General features: G+C 41.1%; 1 protein-coding gene across 5 annotated transcripts in view; it reads left to right on the top strand.

Annotated features, from left to right (window-relative positions):
• LOC126175571 (telomeric repeat-binding factor 2-interacting protein 1-like) overlaps nt 1-22671 on the top strand; it is a 200572-nt gene that overhangs the window by 147213 nt on the left and 30688 nt on the right. For all 5 annotated transcript variants that reach the window (XM_049922465.1, XM_049922456.1, XM_049922440.1 and 2 more), the window contains 2 exons: nt 9337-9408; nt 14194-14238. In XM_049922465.1, the coding sequence (XP_049778422.1) occupies nt 9337-9408; nt 14194-14238 (117 nt within the window). The remainder of the gene's footprint in view (nt 1-9336; nt 9409-14193; nt 14239-22671) is intronic.

The following is a 22671-nucleotide window of genomic DNA, read 5'->3' as shown; positions in this document are numbered from 1 at the left end:
TCAGGTCCTATATTACAATGACTTTTCAGTTTGTGCACCCGTAACAAAACGAACAGAACTGTTGGAAACTTCTTGCCTTCTAGAATTCCTGTTGCATCTCTGAATCATTCTAAAAATGTCATGAGTTCTTTTGCAGTGTTGTTGTTGTAATCAGTAAGTTTTTCAGACACACCTCTCTCCAGGAGCAGTTCTATGACTTTGTCGTAGTTCCTTAGTACATTGTGTAGCATTCTAAACAAGCTGTTACACTTACTCTACTTTTCTTGCTTCAACTTTGTCTGTAGTGAATTCAGGTCACCAGTTTTCTTCGTGAAACGGTAACTATCTTTACCAGAATAAGTCGTGGAATAAACTACTTCAAGCCCGGTTATTAAGTAATAGTCATCTAACATATGTTTCAGGACTACATTCAAATCATTAGTAATGCTTGCATAATAATGCTGAAAGGATTACAGTGCCTTGCTTACATTAAAGTCTTTGTCTGTTTCAAATTAAATCTTATTAAAATGGTGGGGATTTACTCCTAACAATTTGAATAATGTTTCCTCAATGTAGTTCTTAGTAAATTCTCCATTTTTTTTTTCCTCTCAGAAAAGTGATTTGGCACCAGTGCCATATTTCGTAGTGCCTAATCTCAATAAGCAAAGTCCACACTATTAGACGGTAACACATTTTCTGATATCTTTCAGTGCATATATCAACTGTACATCCACATGCATTCACACCTACAGCCTGAGCAGTGCTGCCCATCATACTTGCTTGTATTTCATTGGCTTGTCTTTCAGTACTTCGTACTATTATCGCAACAGGAAGCAAAATGTTGGAAATGTCTACATCTCCCAATTCTGAACTGACATTTTACAAGCTCCTGATATAAATCGTAAAATCCTGCACCTAATGTTAATATATATCCACCCCATGAACCATGGACCTTGCCGTTGGTGGGGAGGCTTGCGTGCCTCAGCGATACAGATAGCCGTACCGTAGGTACAACCACAACGGAGGGGTATCTGTTGAGAGGCCAGACAAACGTGCGGTTCCTGAAGAGGGGCAGCAGCCTTTTCAGTAGTTGCAAGGACAACAGTCTGTATGATTGACTGATCTGGCCTTGTAACAATAACCAAAACGGCCTTGCTGTGCTGGTACTGCGAACGGCTGAAAGCAAGGGGAAACTACGGCCGTAATTTTTCCCGAGGGCATGCAGCTTTCCTGTATGATTAAATGATGATGGCGTCCTCTTGGGTAAAATATTCCGGAGGTAAAATAGTCCCCCATTCGGATCTCCGGGCGGGGACTACTCAAGAGGATGTCATTATCAGGAGAAAGAAAACTGGCGTTCTACGGATCGGAGCGTGGAATGTCAGATCCCTTAATCGGGCAGGTAGGTTAGAAAATTTAAAAAGGGAAATGGATAGGTTAAAGTTAGATATAGTGGGAATTAGTGAAGTTCGGTGGCAGGAGGAACAAGACTTCTGGTCAGGTGAATACAGGGTTATAAACACAAAATCAAATAGGGGTAATGCAGGAGTAGGTTTAATAATGAATAGGAAAATAGGAGGGCGGGTAAGCTACTACAAACAGCATAGTGAACGCATTATTGTGGCCAAGATAGATACGAAGCCCACACCTACTACAGTAGTACAAGTTTATATGCCAACTAGCTCTGCAGATGAAGAAGAAATTGAAGAAATGTATGATGAAATAAAAGAAATTATTCAGATAGTGAAGGGAGACGAAAATTTAATAGTCATGGGTGACTGGAATTCGAGTGTAGGAAAAGGGAGAGAAGGAAACGTAGTAGGTGAATATGGATTGGGGCTAAGAAATGAAAGAGGGAGCCGCCTGGTAGAATTTTGCACAGAACACAACTTAATCATAGCTAACACTTGGTTTAAGAATCATGATAGAAGGTTGTATACATGGAAGAACCCAGGAGATACAAAAAGGTATCAGATAGATTATATAATGGTAAGACAGAGATTTAGGAACCAGGTTTTAAATTGTAAGACATTTCCAGGGGCAGATGTGGACTCTGACCACAATCTATTGGTTATGACCTGTAGATTAAAACTGAAGAAACTGCAAAAAGGTGGGAATTTAAGGAGATGGGACCTGGTAAAACTGAAAGAACCAGAGGTTGTACAGAGTTTCAGGGAGAGCATAAGGGAACAATTGACAGGAATGGGGGAAAGAAATACAGTAGAAGAAGAATGGGTAGCTTTGAGGGATGAAGTAGTGAAGGCAGCAGAGGATCAAGTAGGTAAAAAGACGAGGGCTAGTAGAAATCCTTGGGTAACAGAAGAAATATTGAATTTAATTGATGAAAGGAGAAAATATAAAAATGCAGTAAGTGAAGCAGGCAAAAAGGAATACAAACGTCTCAAAAATGAGATCGACAGGAAGTGCAAAATGGCTAAGCAGGGATGGCTAGAGGACAAATGTAAGGATGTAGAGGCTTATCTCACTAGGGGTAAGATAGATACTGCCTACAGGAAAATTAAAGAGACCTTTGGAGATAAGAGAACCACTTGTATGAACATCAAGAGCTCAGATGGAAACCCAGTTCTAAGCAAAGAAGGGAAAGCAGAAAGGTGGAAGGAGTATATAGAGGGTCTATACAAGGGCGGTGAACTTGAGGACAATATTATGGAAATGGAAGAGGAGGTAGATGAAGACGAAATGGGAGATACAATACTGCGTGAAGAGTTTGACAGAGCACTGAAAGACCTGTGTCGAAACAAGGCCCCCGGAGTAGACAACATTCCATTGGAACTACTGACGGCCTTGGGAGAGCCAGTCCTGACAAAACTCTACCATCTGGTGAGCAAGATGTATGAAACAGGCGAAATACCCTCAGACTTCAAGAAGAATATAATAATTCCAATCCCAAAGAAAGCAGGTGTTGACAGATGTGAAAATTACCGAACAATCAGTTTAATAAGCCACAGCTGCAAAATACTAACACGAATTCTTTACAGACGAATGGAAAAACTGGTAGAAGCCGACCTCGGGGAAGATCAGTTTGGATTCCGTAGAAATGTTGGAACACGTGAGGCAATACTGACCTTACGACTTATCTTAGAAGAAAGATTAAGGAAAGGCAAACCTACGTTTCTAGCATTTATAGACTTAGAGAAAGCTTTTGACAATGTTGACTGGAATACTCTCTTTGAAATTCTAAAGGTGGCAGGGGTAAAATACAGGGAGCGAAAGGCTATTTACAATTTGTACAGAAACCAGATGGCAGTTATAAGAGTCGAGGGACATGAAAGGGAAGCAGTGGTTAAGAAGGGAGTAAGACAGGGTTGTAGCCTCTCCCCGATGTTATTCAATCTGTATATTGAGCAAGCAGTAAAGGAAACAAAAGAAAAATTCGGAGTAGGTATTAAAATCCATGGAGAAGAAATAAAAACGTTGAGGTTCGCTGATGACATTGTAATTCTGTCAGAGACAGCAAAGGACTTGGAAGAGCAGTTGAATGGAATGGATAGTGTCTTGAAGGGAGGATATAAGATGAACATCAACAAAAGCAAAACGAGGATAATGGAATGTAGTCGAATTAAGTCGGGTGATGTTGAGGGTATTAGATTAGGAAATGAGACACTTAAAGTAGTAAAGGAGTTTTGCTATTTGGGGAGCAAAATAACTGATGATGGTCGAAGTAGAGAGGATATAAAATGTAGACTGGCAATGGCAAGGAAAGCATTTCTGAAGAAGAGAAATTTGTTAACATCGAGTATAGATTTAAGTGTCAGGAAGTCATTTCTGAAAGTATTTGTATGGAGTGTAGCCATGTATGGAAGTGAAACATGGACGGTAAATAGTTTGGACAAGAAGAGAATAGAAGCTTTCGAAATGTGGTGCTACAGAAGAATGCTGAAGATTAGATGGGTAGATCACATAACTAATGAGGAAGTATTGAATAGGATTGGGGAGAAGAGAAGTTTGTGGCACAACTTGACCAGAAGAAGGGATCGGTTGGTAGGACATGTTCTGAGGCATCAAGGGATCACCAATTTAGTATTGGAGGGCAGCGTGGAGGGTAAAAATCGTAGGGGGAGACCAAGAGATGAATACACTAAGCAGATTCAGAAGGATGTAGGTTGCAGTAGGTACTGGGAGATGAAGAAGCTTGCACAGGATAGAGTATCATGGAGAGCTGCATCAAACCAGTCTCAGGACTGAAGACCATAACAACAACAACAATGTTAATATAAGGTTTCTGGTACGCATTTCTATGCACCTTTTTTTAATTATTGTAGCTTTCACTGAAACTGCTAATGCTTCAGAAATTACACTTTATTGTAATCAAACAGTTAAAAATCCAGCATGGAATGTAATAACATTATGAAAAGGAAAGTTGCCACTCACCATATAGTGGAGATGCTGAGTCGCAGATAGGCACAACAAAAAGACTATCACAAATAAAAGTTCTGATCATTAAGGCCTTTGTCAACAATAGTCGACAAACACACACATACACACTCACACAAATGCAACTCACACACACAACTGCAGTCTCAGGCAACTGAAACCACACTGCAATGTGTGTGTGTGTGTGTGTGTGTGTGTGTGTGTGTGTGTGTGTGTGTGTGTCAGTCATCTGTTGTTGACAAAGGCCTTAATGGCCAAAAGCTTTATTTGTGACAGTCTTTTTGTTGTGCCTATCTGCGACTCAGCATCTCCTCTACATGGTGGGTGGCAACTTTTTGTTTCATAATATTGTTACTGTATCGTAAACTGCAGACATGTGCCTTGAGATGTCTAATGGTGGGTACCAAAGACAGGAGAGCAGAGCAATTGCCATAGTACACGTAGCCGACACCCTTGTCAGGTGCTGATGAAAATCTCTCGCCAACATTGTTACAGGCACTGTCTTTTGTGCCCAGCATATATTATTTTGAATTAGGTTTAGCTTTCACACACTCTTTCATCTCATGTTCATGCGCCATGATCCTACAGCAGGAGACCGAGAGGCGCTCGGGTAACTATAGCAGATGGCCAAGCAGTTCGAGTGTTCAATGTTCCAACGAGTGTCATGAAAGTCAAGTGCTGTTGCCCCCTCAGTCCTAAGTGACTGTATTGACATCTGAGAGACTTACACGGAACTGCATGCTCTAAGCAATTCAAGCGAGCATAAACATCAGATGCAGACCTCTAATTAGTAGCACGGTCAGATCTACACCGATGTGCTGGCTACCAATATTATTGAACATCTGTCCAGCACACCTTCATCAAAAGGCAGCTTACTACAACCTTTGTCAGCAAGTTTCTAAAAATTAATCAGTACCTCTTTACGAAGATCAATTTTCAGTACACTTGAAACACCTCAAATCCAGAAGACAAGCATGTGAAGTATCAATCCAAATGCTCTTCACTGTATTCCACTTGGAAAATGAATGGGAACATTAGTGACAAGCCATAAAATCCCAAAACCACAAATTTACTGACAACTCAACTGTTTAACTTCTAGGCTTTCATCATCCTGGGTAGGTGTGGGTACAGCTCAATTGATTCTGGACTTGAGAAGGTATGTGCTAATACAACCTGCACAAGTTGGGCTTTTGCACAGATAGTCGTACCACTGTGGCGATATTGAGAGAATGGACCACTTTGCAAATGAGTGTCCTAACAGACATTTCCCTTTTGGTATCGAGGGTAGCTTATACATGAAGTATCCAGTGAGGTATTCATCTGAATTGAGCATGTCAACTTTCGTTTGTAGTCTGTGCTGTTGAATGTTTATGTGGTGTAAACAGTTAGGCCTATGTATTTTTGGTTACATATGTAAAACAGTTTTGTTGCTGTGAGAACTATATACAATGATCATGATGATAAACTGCTGAGATAAACAGGCACAAAATTGGAATCATCAGTCAACTCATACAAATATCTGGCTGTAATGATTTTTAGGGATATGATATGGAATGATCACATTAACTCAGTCACAGGAAAAGCAGGCTGCAGACTACAGTTCATTTTTAGTATACCAGGTCAATGCAATCAATCTACAAAGGATATTGCTTACAAAACAATTGGCAAGCCATCCTAAAATATTGCCGAAGTGTGTGGGACCCTTACCAAAGAAGTCTAACAGGGGGTATTGAATGTAAACATAGAATGGTAGTTCGAATGGCACTGGCCGTGACTTGAAGATAGACTCAAACTGTACTGAGAAAGTTTATTTATAGTGTTTCAGGAACCAGCTTTAAATGATGAATCGAGGAATATACTACTACCCTCTCCATATTGCTCTTTTAAGGCCCACAAGAACAAGATTAGATTAGTTACAGAGCACAGACATGAGTTTTGACAATCATTCTTCCTGTGCACCATACATAAGTGGAACTGGGAGAAACACTAGTAACTGGTCCAGTGGGAAGTACTCTCTGCCATTCACCTTACAGTGGTTTGCAAAGTGCGGATGTAGATATAGAAAACTTGGGAATACAGTCTGTGAATGTGAGACTGAAAGTCACCAACAGTCATCTTTTTGAGATTACACTGTTGCATTAACATGTTGTAATTCTGATCTTATGTGTCAGCCCCATTAATACTCAGTGATAAGATGTATGACATTAAAATGAAAACAATAAAATGTGTAAGCAATAAATTATACAATGTGCATCATGTCAGAAAGACATCTCTGTGCAGAGGCAAAGGCAGAGAGAGGGGGGGGGGGGGGGGGGGAAATCGTGAGGGGGATGATTTTTGCTCATACGTGATGGCAGAGAGGTGGAAAACACCATCCATCATCCATACTGCTGAGCTGTACGAAGTATTGCAGCAGTGAATGAAATTGCATTGCCACTGAATTATGGTCACGCAGGAATCTGGAGGTGAGCATTAATCGTCCATGTCTGTTCGTGGCAAGGCATCTTGAGAAAAACTAAGTCTCATTAGCAACCAAAATTTAGTAAGGGTAGATGCACAGAACAGTTCAAAATTCTTCCTCCCAATGTGGTCAGTAATGTACACTACTGTAAATCACAAATGCAGGAGAGAGAGCAACACTTATCACACAGATTAAGTAATACTTAATCAATTGTGTCTTAATCTTTAAAACTCTTTGGAGACATGGGAACTGGCAGGTGACTGTAATAGATTAATATTTAAATTGAGACCTGGTCTCTTTGCCAGAGTAGTGTTAAAAGAAACTATGTTGTCCATTGCCATGTTAAAAATTAGGATAAAAATTGACAAAGAATAGTAATTGTGCAAATGAGTAGATTAGCCTGAGGCCAATAATTTTATAAGTAAGTGTCTTGCAGTGTTGCATTGTGAGAACTGTGATTTCTCTCTGTTAAAAAAAAAAAAAAAATAGTAAGGAAAAGATACGGAAAGTGACCAAGGCAAGTGACACCAAAAACAAGAAAAGGAATTGCAGCAGTAATTTGTATCTTGATTATTGCACTGGATGTATGGTTGCCAGAGGTCTTAAATTCACTCCCTTCCATGCACCTACAGTTGTTGCAGTTGTCTGTGTCTCAAGACAGGTGTGAAGGAGTTCTCCTTACCAGTGTACCCGTGCAGTTCTTTTCATCTGAGTATAACTACTGTAACTTATATGCATTTTAACCATCTTATTGTATTCATGATCAATTTTAACCCCTTACAGTTTTGCCCATTATCAAATTCTATTCCCTGATGCCTCGTGGTATGTCCTATCAACCTAGCCCTTACTATGATCAAATTGTGTAACAAAGCTGTGTCCTCATTGCTTTTAATCTGTACCTCTTCATTAGTTACTTGATCTACCTATTTAATTTTCAACATTTTTCTGCAATATGTTTCAAAAATTTGTGTTCTCTTATTATCTGCAGTGTTTATCATCCTTGAATAAGGCTACACTTCACAAAAGACTCATTAATACTTAAATTTGTGTAATATATTTATGTATACTGATATAAATGATATTCCCTTATTCACAAAAGCTTTTCCTGCTATTGCCAGTATGCCTTTTATATCTTCTTTGCTTCAGCCATCATCAGTTGTTTTCCTGCCCATCTCATCTAGTAATCTGATTCTCTCAACAAGCTGACTCAATTTGATCACACTTCATTGCACTTGTTTTACTTTTTTCTTGCTTATATTATTACCTCTTTTTAGGACACTATCCATTCTGTTCAACTGATCTTCCAAGTCTTTGCAGTCTTGCATGGAATTACAATATCATCAAAAAAAGATTCACCTGATCTTCCAAGTCTTTGCAGTCTTGCACAGAATTACAATATCATCAACAAAACTTGTAGTTCTTATTTTTTCACTGTGAACTTAAACTCCATTTCCAAATTTTTCCTCAGTTTCCTTTTCTACCTGATTGATTAATAATGGGAAAGGCTACAGTATAGTGTCGCTTCCTTCTTAACTATTGATTCCATTTCACGTCCCTCAACTCTTTATATCTGCAGTCATGTTTCCATATAAATTATAGATAACCTTTTATTCCTGTGTTTTGTCTCTGGCAATTTCACAATTTTAAAGAGTGTATTCTAATCAGTATATTTAAAGAACACTTCCAAATCTACAAATGCTGTCAATGTGGGCTTGTTTTTCCTTCACCTATCTTCAGAAATAAGTTGCTGAAATAATACTGCCTAATGTGTTCCTAAATTTCTTCAGGGTCTGAACTGATCTTATCCCGTGTTGGATTTTATCTTTTGATCCTTCTGTTACTGTTTTGCTGTCACAACTTATTAACTTAATAGTTTGGTAATACTCATACCTGTCTGTGCCTGACTTCTTTGATATTCAAATCATACCACTGTTTCTTGACAAAAAGTGTGGTTCCTTTAAAAATGCCATTCTGATTTTCTGCCCCATTCTTGTCCATGTGTAATTTGTGTTCCAGTCTTAAAAGCATTCCTAAGATTAATACTAGTGGTACATTTTTTTAAAAGCATTCCTAAGATTAATACTAGTGGTACATTCTAATCTAATTTTTTATCTCCTTGGAAAAGGACTGTTGGTGTTTAAAATCTGGAGTATATTTTACACGCTAGTGAATAACACGGAATGTTGCACTTGACATTTGTTAATTATAGTAATGTAAATTGAAAAATTTACTAACATCAAAGGAGATTAATACCAAATCAGCTCCATTATGATCTATCTCAGACAGCAATAAGACAATTATATTGTATCACACACAATAACTGATCTGACATTACTGTCAAATTTGGTTGGAAAAATATTTGGATTTGTCTTTAATGCCCTTTTATGACAGTTGTGTGCTGTGAAATGGTGATTCATATTTTATACATTTATGAAGAAAAATAAGATGCAACTGTATAAAACAATGAATTTTTCCAAAGAAATATTTTTCTTCCACTACAGAAAATCTCAAGATAGTTCTTCATCTGATGACTGGTTTGCGGCAACGACTCAAGAGCGACAGAACGTGAATGTGTAAGTCTAAAATGTAGTTGCCATTTTCAATTTAATTTCAAGACTACTTTGAAAGAAATAGAAGTCGATGTAAATATTTCATAGAGAGATGTGGGAGGGAGAGGGAGGAGGAGTGTGTGTGTGTGTGTGTGTGTGTGTGTGTGTGAGAGAGAGAGAGAGAGGGAAAGAGAGAGAGAGAGAGAGAGATGGATGGATGGATGGATGGATAGGGGTAAAGGGGTACAACACACACACACACACACACATACACACACACACACACACACACACACACACACACACACATATCCCTAAAGACCATGCCATTGCAGGAAACATGAAAACATCGATGTGTTCTTTGAATAGAGGAGAATGCAGAGAAGAAAGAGAAGAGAAATGAGCTTGGAAATATGGTTAAATCTTGACTTTTCAGTGAAAAAGCTGCACCCCTCGTCAATACAATCAATAATAATAATAATAACAATAGTTTTTTGTTTCACGAAACTAGAACTCGTAATCATTTCTACAAGGACGAAATGCACTCTGCAGTTAATTTATGTGAAAATTGGTCAGAGTGTATTTGTTTGCTATTTTTTTTATATTCTGTTTCTGTAAAGGTGCAACGGCCTGTTAAATGTTATAATTAATTTATTTATTTATATACCATGAGTGCAGGAATAATTATATATTCTTTCCTCCAAAGTACAAGTATCATATTGACCTCTTCTTCTTCTTCTTCTTCTTCGCCTTCTTGTTGTTGTGGCTTCTTAACAATTTATTTCCATTCTGGCCTTTTCTTTCTGCATCATCTGACTCCTAGGGCTCTGATATTTTCTTCCACATCAACCAGCCATTGTTTACGTGGTCTTCCTTTTAACCTTCTTCCTGTTGGTTTCCAGTGGAACACCTTCTTTGTAGCTCTTGTGTCCTCTGTACTTAGGATGTGCCCCAGCCAAGCTGTTCTTTTACTTTTAATTAGCCTTACAGTATCAGTTCCCTGTATGAGATGATCCAAACCATGATTGGTTCTTGCTATCTAAGTACCATAATTGTTTTGACTCCCTTCATAAATTTTACATAGTATTCTTTGTTCAAATATTCTGAGTTGTTGTTCATCAGTGCTGGTTAGTGTCAATGCTTCGCACCTGTATATAGCCATTTTGAGCTGTTGATTTACCATTCAAGATGTCATCAGCTTTATAAATGTGTGGTAACACCTATTAGCACTTAAAAAGTTTGCTTTTATTCCAGTGAACATGGAATTTACTTTATTAATATTAGCCCCTAGATGACTCACCAGGGTAGCTGAGAGCACTAATGCACTGCTTCCTGGACTCGGGTAGGCGCGCTGGCCCCAGATCGAATCCACCCGGTGAACTATTGATGAGGACCGGTGTGCCGAGCAACCTGGATGTGGTTTCTATGCGGTTTTCCACATCCCGCTAGGTGAATACTGGGTTGATGCCCCCACCCCCCCGCGCACACACACACACACACACACACACATTCTGCCTCAAGTTCACGGCTCGCAGACATTTGAAACACGTTCGCACTATTTCACGATTTACACTAGACGCAGAGAGTTGGGGTACACTGATTCCGTCCCGGGGGAGAAGGGGTGGCGACAGAAGGGGCATCCAGCCACCCCTTAAAATTAACACACCACATCCAGTTAACCATAACAGCAGACCCCGCCAGTTCGGGATTAATGCTTGGAAAGAGAGACAGTATTAGCCCCTAGATATTCATAATCATTTACATGTTGAAAATTAAAGCCTCCTGCTGACCAGTTATGCAGATTTTGGTGCCCTCTATTGTATGGAGTTTCATATATTTAGTCTTTTAGTGATTAATTTCCAGTCCCCTGTGCTGTGTGGCTTCTCTCCCCAATGACACCCTTCATCTACTCATAACTGAAAAAAAAGCAGTATATGCATTCAATTGTGTGGTGTTTATACCTGTGTGCCCAGCTAGTTCCAGTTTTCTTACAATTGCTTCTAAGGTCAAATTGAAAAGTATTGTAGAAAGAGCATCACCTTGTTGAACTCCATTACTGATACTAAAACAATCGATTAATTCGCCATCCCTTCCAAAGCAGTTTTATGTCCTCTAACATCTCTTCCCTATTAAAAATTATCAAAGGCCTGCTTGAAGTTCACATAGATACTGTTGAACTGTATATTATATTCATATGCATTTTCCTGTATTTGTCTCAGTACTTATATCTGATCCACAGTTGATGTGTTAGGCCTAAGGCCACAGTGATAATCATCCAATACATCTTCCACATATGGTAATAGTCTATTGTATAGGATTCCAGATAAAACCTTTTATGCCACATTCAACAGAGTTATCTCTCTGTAGTTAGAACACTGTGCTTTGTTGCTTTTCTTACGTATCGGCTGGATTACAACTTTAGTCCATTATTCTGGAATTCTTTCTTGATTCCAGATTAAAGAGATAAATTTAAATATTCATTTGTGTAAAGTAATGCCTCCTCTCATTAACAGCTCGGCAATTATTCCATCATTTCCTGGAGATATGTGATTTTTACAGTTCACCACCTTCTGTGTTTATGCAAGTCTACACTCTTCTATTTTTGGATGTACTGTATGGTATATCCATTGCTCCCCATTACTGTAGTCACCCTCCAGCACTTCTTTAAAATATTCTTTTTGTCTGTCCATCTTTTTCCTCTTTCCTGTCAGCAGGTTTCCATCTTTATCCTTGCAGCCTATTAGTTTAGGTCTATACCCTTGTGTTCATTCTTTTAACTGCTTATACGCCTTCTCTCTCATTCCTATTATAAAGCTCTTTAATATCTCATGTCTTCCTTTTTTAAGGCTTCCCTTTTCTTTCTTCTGCATACCCTTCCACTTCTATCCTCCCTTCATTGTATGTAGCCTGGATAATTCTTGTATTTCGTTGGAGACACTTCTTCTTTTGAACCACCTATCTACATTCATCATCATACCACCCCTCACTTCTAGATCTTCTAGATTCTCCGACTACATCCTTTGACACAGTTATGGTATTATTCTTAATACATTGTCATTCCTTATCTATGTCATTACTGTGCTCCAGTACCTGTAATTTCTGTTTCAATTTATTCTGATATTTGAAAGCTGATCTCCCAATTTTTCTACGTTCTATTTCAGCATTCTCATAATTTCCTCTTTATACAGAATAGCAATCCTTTGCCTCACTTTTGCATCTATAAGGTAGTGGTCAAAGTTAACTCCCCAAAATGTGCATGCATTTTCACTGTCACTTGCCCATCTCTTGGATATCAATATATGGTCATTCTATCATTCTATCATCCACTCCAGAAATATATCAAGTCCCTCTGTGAAATTTTTTCTTTGTGAAACATGTGCTTACTGCTTTAAGATCATTGGCAGCTGTGAACTGGGCAACTCTCAGCTCAATAGTACTTGTTTTCTCGTGCAAGCTTTCCTTACCAAAACAGGTGGGGGAAGCTCCTTCTTTTCCAAGTTTTGCATTATAATATCCCAGGGCTATTCTTGAATCATGTGCAGGTGCAGGTATCCTCTCACAGACTTTGTGTAGCTCTGGTACCACGCGCTGCGGAATTTGAATCCCCACCATACGTCATGGACTTCGAAGACCCCTAGAGATCTCTGCACCATCGTACCGTAAGTTGTGGCGGTGCGCGCCTCCTGGCCCGCATTTAGCGCGAGGGAGGGCGCCACAGTGGAACGCGTGGTTGCAGCGGCCAATAGCGGCGTCCCCGATAAAGTACTTAAGCGCCTGTCTCTTGCTCAGCCAGCCAGTCTAACATTGCATACATCTCTGGACATATCACCTCGCCTTAGGCAACGTATTTACTTTCGTGTTTTGTTTACGAGTTGACATGGTTGTATTGTTAGGTTCTTGACTCTGTTGTCTCATTCTTGTTGTTGTCGTAAGGTCCATAGTTGCTCGTGTCCATTGTCTCCATTGTGTTGTTTGTGGGCCGCTCCGCGAGTCCCGCCGCGTTTTCCGTCACTTCAACCCCGTGACTGTTCCAGTCGCCGTTACAACAGTGTCATCTGATCCTTCTGTTGGAGCATGTATGTTTTCAAAAGTCATATTATAGAATATTCCTTTTGTTCTTAGGCTGTGTATTCTGTTATTATATGACAGAAAGTCAGCAGCAGATTTGCACGTATTTTTTTTCCTACAATGAACCTAACACCACTATCTCCTTGTCTCTCACCTCTCCCAGAGTAATATATCATAAATTTTTGCTCCCTTATTCTCCTTTTTACTTCCATCTGATCTAATTCCAAAACATATTTTAACCTTTTTTTGGCTGTGCTATTCATTTTCCTGATTCCAGCAGGGTACATATATTTCATGTTCTGAATTTAAGAGTCCTATTTGTATCCTTTTCCTCACTTATTTTGTGTTCTTGAGGGCAGTCTGGCTTTCTGTATTAAATTATTCACAACAATAATTCTTTCCTAGTCAGGGGTTTCTGCCCTGTGCTCATGTACTCTGACCCTGTTTCCCATAGGGCTTGGGTACCCAGTCTTCCACAGAGTTGCTCAGGTTCCCTCTGTTCACCAACATGGAGGTGAGAGAGGGGATTGAATATGAGAGGCTATGTGACTTTATCTTGTCAAAATTTGTGTTTTATGCATCACTGCTCCATTTGAATCCCCCATCATATTAATGAGTGTCCTTATTTTCTATTTCAGTATGAAGATGTTAAACTGAGGTTACTGATACCTTATTAAATTTTTAGCAGACTTTTGGAATAGAGTTTTGTTGTATTTATTTCTTTATTTGTTTTTTCTTCAGCAAAGCCATCAGTCAGACGTCTAAGAAGTTGAGGAAAAGACATAGGTATGTATCTGTACTTAACAAGAGTAAGCTGAAAGAGGAGGTAATTTGTTCCCATTCTTTGGCAGTACATAATTATTAAAAATCTATTTTTCTGACAACAGTTGCTCATAATCATGTAATTAAGCACATCTAATGGTCAAATATGAAAAAAACTATACTTCTAACAATAGTTTTAATAAAGGGAGTATAGTAGTGGCAATTATCTAAGTATTTACCAGCATCATTTTTAATAAGGGAACATACTTATAAACCCTGGTTCTGTGAGTGAAATTCTTTATTTATTCACTACTATCCTCCTTGGTAATTAGTTGAAAAGTGTGCTTATTTTTTATTACTTGTACACAAAAGAGGTGGCTCTTAATAGTAAGGTTTTTTTTTTTACATCTGTATTGTCACTACTGTATCACAAATGCTTGTTGGGAGGAAGGAGACATCAGGAACGATAATTAACTTTTATTTGTGATAGTAAAAATCTTTATGTCATCAGTTTATTTCAGTCTCTATGAAAAATTAACTCTGAAAACCTTTTGTGTATTTCTTTATACCAGTGTACAGGTTACTCTGCTACTGAAAAGGACTACACTTTCCCAGTTACATTTTGATAACTGAAAGATAAAATTAATGCTTTTAAGAAAATAATAGTGTTGCAGGCTTTGTCCATCAGGACAGCTTTTTGTTGTGGGGCGTTACCATCCAGGATTAGTAATTATTTGTGCCTTAGATGTAGAGGAAAGGAAAAAAGGTTAAATTTCTTATTGAATAAAAATGTTTTGGCCATTACATCTCAAAAAATTGGAGAATGTGTCTAAAATGCACACAAATAGCGATTAAATCTCTCAGAGCCACACAATATAAGAGCAGATTGTGGAAAGAGAGTGGACATTCATGTGAGTGGAAGTATGTCTTATGATCTGTAGTGTTACTGAATCATTGAACAGCTGGAACTCAATCGACAAGACATGACGTGTGGGTGAGTGAAGGAGGTGGGGGGGGTCTGTAGTAGGATGTTGCTTAGCATACAGTGTTAGAACTTCAAGTTTAACACATATATTTCAGAACAACACAACAACGCATATAAGTCACAGAATAAGTTGACAAGTAAGACATGTGTACACGTTAGCATTCGAATGAGCACTGAGTCCCAGTCTAGTGGCCGCTGCTCAGCTGGCCGCTTAGGTGGCGCAGCTGCTGCATGGCTGGCAGACAGCGCCACACGTAGAGGACGCGCGTAATTGTGCGGCGGCACTTTGAATGATCGGCGAGTCACAACACTTTTCCCCGCTTTGAAATTGTTGCACTGGTCTTGATGGAGATGTCCTGGAGATGGCTAACGTCCATAGGCGTTGTTTGACTCACCGTAAAGTCTCGAGGAGGAGGCTTCCCGTACGGACGGAAGTGTCCCTGATGATAACGGGTCGAGATGACAGGAGACGTAGGGGTCGAATCTGCTGGGGCCCCTTGCACCAATCTGCCCATTGCGGCAAGTCCAGTTGATATGACAGGAGACATGGGCGATGTGTCGGTGTCCGTTGGAGGAGGAGGCAAGTAGATTTGCTCTGACAGAGGATGGTCCTCCAGTTCCTGCATGGGCACGTCTCCTGATGGTGTCCGTTCTGGTGCTGGCATCGCGATGACGGTGAGAGGGCTGCGTTGTGAGTATTGAGAGATGCCAAGATCCCGAGCATCAGGTAGAGCCAAAGGTGGTGTGGCGGCATTTGGAACAGGCGTTGCTGGTACCCGAGGCCGAAGCTGGTCCGAATGACACACTGCAACACCCGTGTCTGTCTGGATTTCATACAGGCATCTGCTACTGTGTCTTAAGATGCGGCCCGGGCTCCATTTTGGCCACCTGCCGTATCCCCGTACCCAGACAAGGTCGTCGGTGGTGAACCGGCCAAGTGAAGGCACCCGCGGCCGTGAGGTGGGAGGCCGCAGAAGATGAAGTAGTGTGCGGGGCTGTCGGCCATGTAAGAGCTCAGCTGGGTTGTGGTCGCCCATGGGGTGAAACGGTAAGACACCAGAAACTGGAGAAGCGCATCATCAGCAGCAGAAGAAGTCAGAAGTTTCCGCATCTGAGCCTTAAATGTGCAGACCAGTCGTTCAGCCTCACCGTTGGATTGTGGATGGAACGGCGGGGCCGTGACATGCATAACGCCGTGACAAGCACAAAAATCCGCAAATTCGGAAGAGGCAAATTGCGGACCATTATCAGTAACAAGAGTAGAGGGGAGGCCTTCCAAAGAAAAAATGCGGGCGAGAGCACTGGTGGTTGCTGCGGTGGTAGGTGACGTGCAACGGACAATGAAAGGAAAGTTAGAGTAGGCATCAATTACGAGGAGCCAATAAGTACCTAAAAAGGGTCCCGCAAAGTCAGCATGAATGCGCTCCCAGGGCTTCTCAGGCGAAGGCCACGGTGACAAAGATGACTTAGGGGCAGTGGCCTGTGACGCACAAGGGCCACAGGCAGCGACCATGTGTGCTATTTCAGAGTCGATGCCAGGCCAGTACACATGACGGCGCGCCAGAGATTTTGTACGAGACACACCCCAGTGCCCTTGGTGAAGGAGGCGCAAGACCGAAGCATGCAAAGACGCAGGTACCACAACACGCGGCGAAGCATTGTCAGTGGAGAGGAGGATAACACCATCCCTAGCCGTGAGGCGGTAGCGCAAAGTGTAGTAGTTCCGCAACGGATCAGAAGTCTTAGCGGACAGGCGATCTGGCCAACCCTTCTGAATACAGCGTAAAACCCGGGAGAGGGTAGGGTCAGAACCCGTAGCAGCCGCCAGCCTGTCCCCAGTGATGGGGAACCCGTCCACAACCCGCTGCTCGGCAACATCCAGGTGGAAACACAAAAGTTCGTCCCTATCGAATGCCTGATCAGGACCCATGGGAAGGCGAGACAGAGCATCAGCATTCTCATGTTGAGCCGTTGGCCGGAAATGAATCTCATAATTGAAACGGGACAAGTAAAGAGCCCAACGCTGGTGGCAGTGTGCAGCCTTGTCGGGAAGTGACGTTGATGGATGAAACAAGGAAACAAGATGAAATTTTGAGCCATAGAGAAAAACACCAAACTAATGAAGAGCATAAATGATGGCCAAAGCTTCTTTCTCAATTTGAGAATACTTTTGTTGGGCATCTGTGAGCGTTTTGGAGGCATAAGCAATGGGTTGTTCCGAACCGTCAGAAAAACGGTGCGCAAGGACTGCACCGACCCCGTATTGAGAGGCGTCTGTGGCAAGAACAAGATGTTGGCCAGGTCGATAAGTAGCCAGGCACGGGGCCTGTTTCAGTATAGTCTTCAACTTCTGGAAAGCCGCTTCACAAGACGCGGACCAGTGAAAAGGCACATTTTTATGCAACAGGCGATGCAACGGCTGAGCCACCGAAGCCACAGACGGTAAAAACTTGTGATAGTATGCTATTTTGCCCAAGAAGGCCTGCAGTTCTTTAACAGATGTAGGGTGGTGAGGAAGGGCATCGATCGCAGCGACAGTTTGTTGAAGCAGACGAATACCATCCCGAGAGAGTTGAAACCCCAAGTACGTGATAGATGCCTGAAAAAATTGTGATTTCTGAAGATTACACTTAAGACCGGCAGTCTGTAAGACATGAAAAAGTGTGCGGAGATTTTGAAGATGTTCTTCAGTGGTGGAGCCAGTGACAACAATATCATCCATGTAAGTGATACACCCAGGGACAGGGAGCAATAACTGTTCCAAGAATCGCTGAAAGAGAGCAGGGGCGCTAGCAACCCCGAATGGCAAGCATTGGTATTGATAGAGGCCGAAAGGCGTGTTAAGAACCAGAAACTGCCGGGAAGCAGCGTCGAGAGGAAGTTGATGATAAGCTTCTGACAGGTCAATTTTAGAAAAATACTGGCCTCCAGCAAGTTTAGTGAACAGTTCTTCAGGACGGGGCATAGGGTAAGTGTCGATGAGGCATTGAGCATTTACAGTGGCTTTGAAATCGCCACAGAGACAAATATCACCATTTGGCTTAGCAACTACAACGACAGGAGAGGACCACTCACTGGAAGTGGCAGGAAGCAAGACCCCTGAAGCAGTGAGATGATCCAACTCCCGTTTTACCCGATTACGAAGGGCCACAGGAATGGGCCGAGCCTGAAAAAACTTAGGCCGAGCAGTGGGTTTGAGCGTGATATGAGCTTCAAAGTCGTTTGCACGGCCTAACCCAGGAGAAAAAAAGGGACGAAAATGTCGTTGACAAGGAATCCAGTTGAGCATAAGGAATAGCATCAGAGACAATATTGACAGAGTCATCTATGGAGAACCCAAAAACGGGAAAGGCATCGAAACCAAAAAGATTTTCTGCGTTGCTCTGGTCGACCACAAATATGGGAACAGTGCGAACGACGGATTTGTAAGATACCTCAGCATTAAACTGTCCCAAGAGAGAAATCTTCTGTTTATTGTACCTCCGTAATTGCTGAGTGACAGGGGACAGGAGTGGAGAACCCAGCTGAAGATACGTCTGAGAATTAATTATAGTGGCAGCAGAACTGGTATCCACTTGCATGCAAACATCTCGACCAAGGATTTGGACAGTGAGGAATAACTTCCCTGAAAGGGAAGAAGTGCAATTGACAGACAACACAGAATCAGAATCAGTGTCATGTTCATGAACATCATGCATGCGATCAGATTTGCAAACGGAAGACACATGACCTTTCTTTTTGCAATTGTGACACACAGCCCAACGTTGGGGACAATCCTTGCGTGAATGTTTCGTAAAACACCGCGGACATGAAGGAAGTTGCCGGGGGTTTTGCTGCAGTTTCTTAGCGGGTTGTTTATGGCTAGACCGAGGCTGCGCGTGGGAGCGCACTGCAGCCACGTCGGCCGGCGGGCACGCGCCGTCAACAGCGCACAGAGGTTGTATTTCCCTGACATCACCCCACACCTCTATTTGCGCCCCAGCGGCGTGAGAAATTTCAAAAGACTGCGCAATGGAAAGAACTTCATCTAGAGTCGGATTCGCCAACTGAAGGGCACGTTGCCGAACTTCTTTGTTGGGCGCCGACCGGATAATAGCATCCCGTACCATGTAATCGGCATAGGATTCTTTGTGAACGTCAGTAACAAATTGACACTTTCGACTGAGGCCGTGAAGTTCAGCAGCCCAAGCGCAATAGGATTGATTTGGTTGTTTTTGACAACGATAAAAGGCAACACGAGAGGCTACCACATGCGTTTGCTTTTGAAAATAGACAGACAGAAGTGAGCACATTTCAGCAAAGGACAAAGACGCAGGATCCTTCAAAGGAGCCAGTTGCGACAACAACCGATACATTTGAGGTGAAATCCAGGAAAGGAACAGAGACTTACATGGTTGTTCGTCCGTGACGTGAAATGCCAAGAAGTGCTGTCGAGGCGTTTTTCATAATCAGACCAGTCTTCTGCCGTCTCGTCGTAAGGAGGGAAAGGCGGTATAGCCAACGACGAGAAACACCCCGCATTTGACTCTGCGACGAAACCGCGAATCGCCGCTGTTAGAAGCGTTTGCTGTTCAAGGAGATTTTGCAATAGTTGCACGACAGTAGCCATGGAATCCTGTGAGTCAACGGTGAAAAGGAAAAATCCACTACCTTGTCGCCAATTGTTAGAACTTCAAGTTTAACACATATATTGCGGAATGATACAACAACACATATAAGTCACAGAGTAAGTTGACAAGTAAGACATGTGAACACGTTAGCATTCGAATGAGCACTGAGTCCCAGTCTAGCGGCCGCTGCTCGGCTGGCCGCTTAGGTGGCGCAGCTGCTGCATGGCTGGCAGACAGCGCCGCACTTAGAGGACGCGCGTAATTGCGCGGCGGAACTTTGAATGATCGGCGAGTCACAACATACAGAACATCCTCTCAGAGCTGTAACACAGTGCCTGCCATGAACTCTCTGGCTAGGTCAGATGCTACGTTAGATCAAAATATTTGTGCTTTTGAAAGGCAAGATTACAACCCAGTTTCTGGCTTTAAGTTTTGAATCTACCTTGTCTCTACCCTTTTTTTTCTTCCGCACAGTTACTTATTGCCCCATCACAGTTTAGTCCACACAATCTCTTTCTGGGTTTCTGAGCTCCTTTAATGTATGTACATGTGTGTATTTGTGGGGGAATCACATTTAAACATTACATTCCAATTCCAATTTAGATACCAAGTGAGGTGATCTAGTGTGTAGCACACTAAATTTGTGTTTGGTAGTGCTAGGGTTAAGTGCTATGTCCGGACGTGCACATTTAGCTATGCTGTTGAGTTTACATGTGAAAAGAATGTGATTGATATTCTTCTCCAGTCTAAACTTGTGTTCCATCTCTTACAATCGTATCACCGACTGGATGTTAAATCTGATGTTCTTCCTTTTTCAACTGTAGGTTTCTTAACATTTCCCCAAATCACTTAAGGTAGAGAATGGTATAATTGCATTAATAATGGAAGATTCAGTTATTTTCCAAATGAACAAAAAAATTATCTGTGAAGGGCTCATTGCCAAGTGGTTGTCAAATAACAATCAAATGATACAAAAGGAAGATATGTAAGTTAGAGTTTCATGTCTGTTGAACATTGAGGTCCTTATAAATAGAGCACAAGCTGATATGGAGAAGTATGAGAAAAGAAATTGGCAATGACCCTTTTTAAAGCCTTTTTTACACTGTGTGTGAAACATGTTTTTATACAATGTTTATGATATTGTGTGCAGCTACTACTGTACTATTGATGTTTGCAACATGTTAACAACATGAAAACGTGTTCCATAGCTGTTTCATTACAGATCGAAGGTAACATTGTTCCTAGTCTGCTTCCACTAAAAGCTGCTGTGCAGCTCTAGTTTGTTTATATTCTGTCCTGCTTAGTGTAATGTTGCATGTTGTGATGTGTTTTGTAAAATAATGGAACTGATAAGAAATCACATATTTGAACATTTCACATTCTGTATGACAAAGGAGTACCCCTGGAATTATAAAAAATATGAAGATGAAACAGGACTCACTACAGAATATCACTGTTGTGCTTAGCACCTGTGTGTGGCTCAGCACAGAAAGAAAAAAAGAAAAGTTGGAGAGATCTAGAAATTGGGGAGTGGTACCGAGTCTCTGCATTAACCAGAGTGGTCCACTTTTGATTATTTATGATTCTTTGAGGATATTCAGGAACCAAAGAAACAAGAAATACAATCAAGAAAGAGGTACACAAGGGGACATGGGCTTATGATTAATTATTTTGCTATAGTATAACTTCTTCTGGGCTTTCAAAGTAATTAACAAATTCAAAATGAATTTCGTTGTTTGTGTTTGAAGTTCTGTTTGTATATTTGGAAGTGCAGTAATAGATGATGCAGCAGCATCTCATCTCCGTGCTGCTGGAATCACTTCACCTTTTTAGAGACAATGAGAATTGAAGCTTCCTTGTTTGCTGTAATAGCTCCTTGACTTGGGATTTCTCCTTAAGAAACTATTGAGACACACTGCTGTCATTGTGATAGATTATGCTTTCTCAGGTTGCAACAAGATTTTTTTGGGGAGCAACAAAACCAAGAGGCTGTACCACCGAATATATTTTCTACTTTCATCCTTGCCCTTGACAATTGTCAGTTAAAATACTTCTTTTTGAGTCTCAGTTGAGCATTTTTGGACATGATTTTATGATTTTTCTTGTAATTGAAAAGCATCATATACCAGGAATGCAAGTGGTAGCTGCTTTGTCCTTCCAGGCAAACATTCATGCATGGCAGGTTCACTTTTTTGTATGAAGTAGTTCACTTACAGAGGTATTTTTAAATGCACCACCATCTGAAATCCTCCCTTTGCAGAAAACATCAGCATATAAAAAGTTGTGATTGGTGTCAAACTAACAAGCAGCACAATGATAAATTACGTTTTGTAATTGTAAAATTCACTCCCACAACCAACAACCTGTTGTAGGACAATATTCTACCCTTCATTTGCTCCTTCACAGTGGGATAAATGGAGTACCTGGCTGAACACATTTTATTTTGCATGCTATTCATCTTGATTCACTGGTATCTGAAAAAAGTAAATTTGACTTCAAGTTCCACAAGAGATGCCAGATGAGGATATGGAAGAATCTGTAGGTGCAGCTGAACCATCAAGTTTGCTCCCTCCACAAAAATAGCTGAAAAGGAAGGTGGAAGAAGCAGTCCATTAAATGAGGCAACTGTAATGTAGAATGTTTTGCAGTAATAACAACAAGAGCACAATTCCATCAGTGCCATCGGGAAGTTTGTTGTGCACATTACGTAAGCTTGCAGTCCTGTGAAAGGCCAATTACAGCCAAAGAAACTCTCTTTGTGGCAGAGATGAATTTATGCAGGAGAGGATTCAACAGTGAATGCGGATGTGGTAGGGGGATCTTCAGCTGCAGATTGCCAGTGACATTGTAGTGAAAGAGATT

Source organism: Schistocerca cancellata, chromosome 1 (assembly GCF_023864275.1).
Source record: "Schistocerca cancellata isolate TAMUIC-IGC-003103 chromosome 1, iqSchCanc2.1, whole genome shotgun sequence".
Lineage (NCBI taxonomy): Eukaryota > Metazoa > Arthropoda > Insecta > Orthoptera > Acrididae > Schistocerca > Schistocerca cancellata.
The sequence above is the reverse complement of the archived record's forward strand: the minus strand, read 5'-3'. Positions and strand labels throughout refer to the sequence as shown.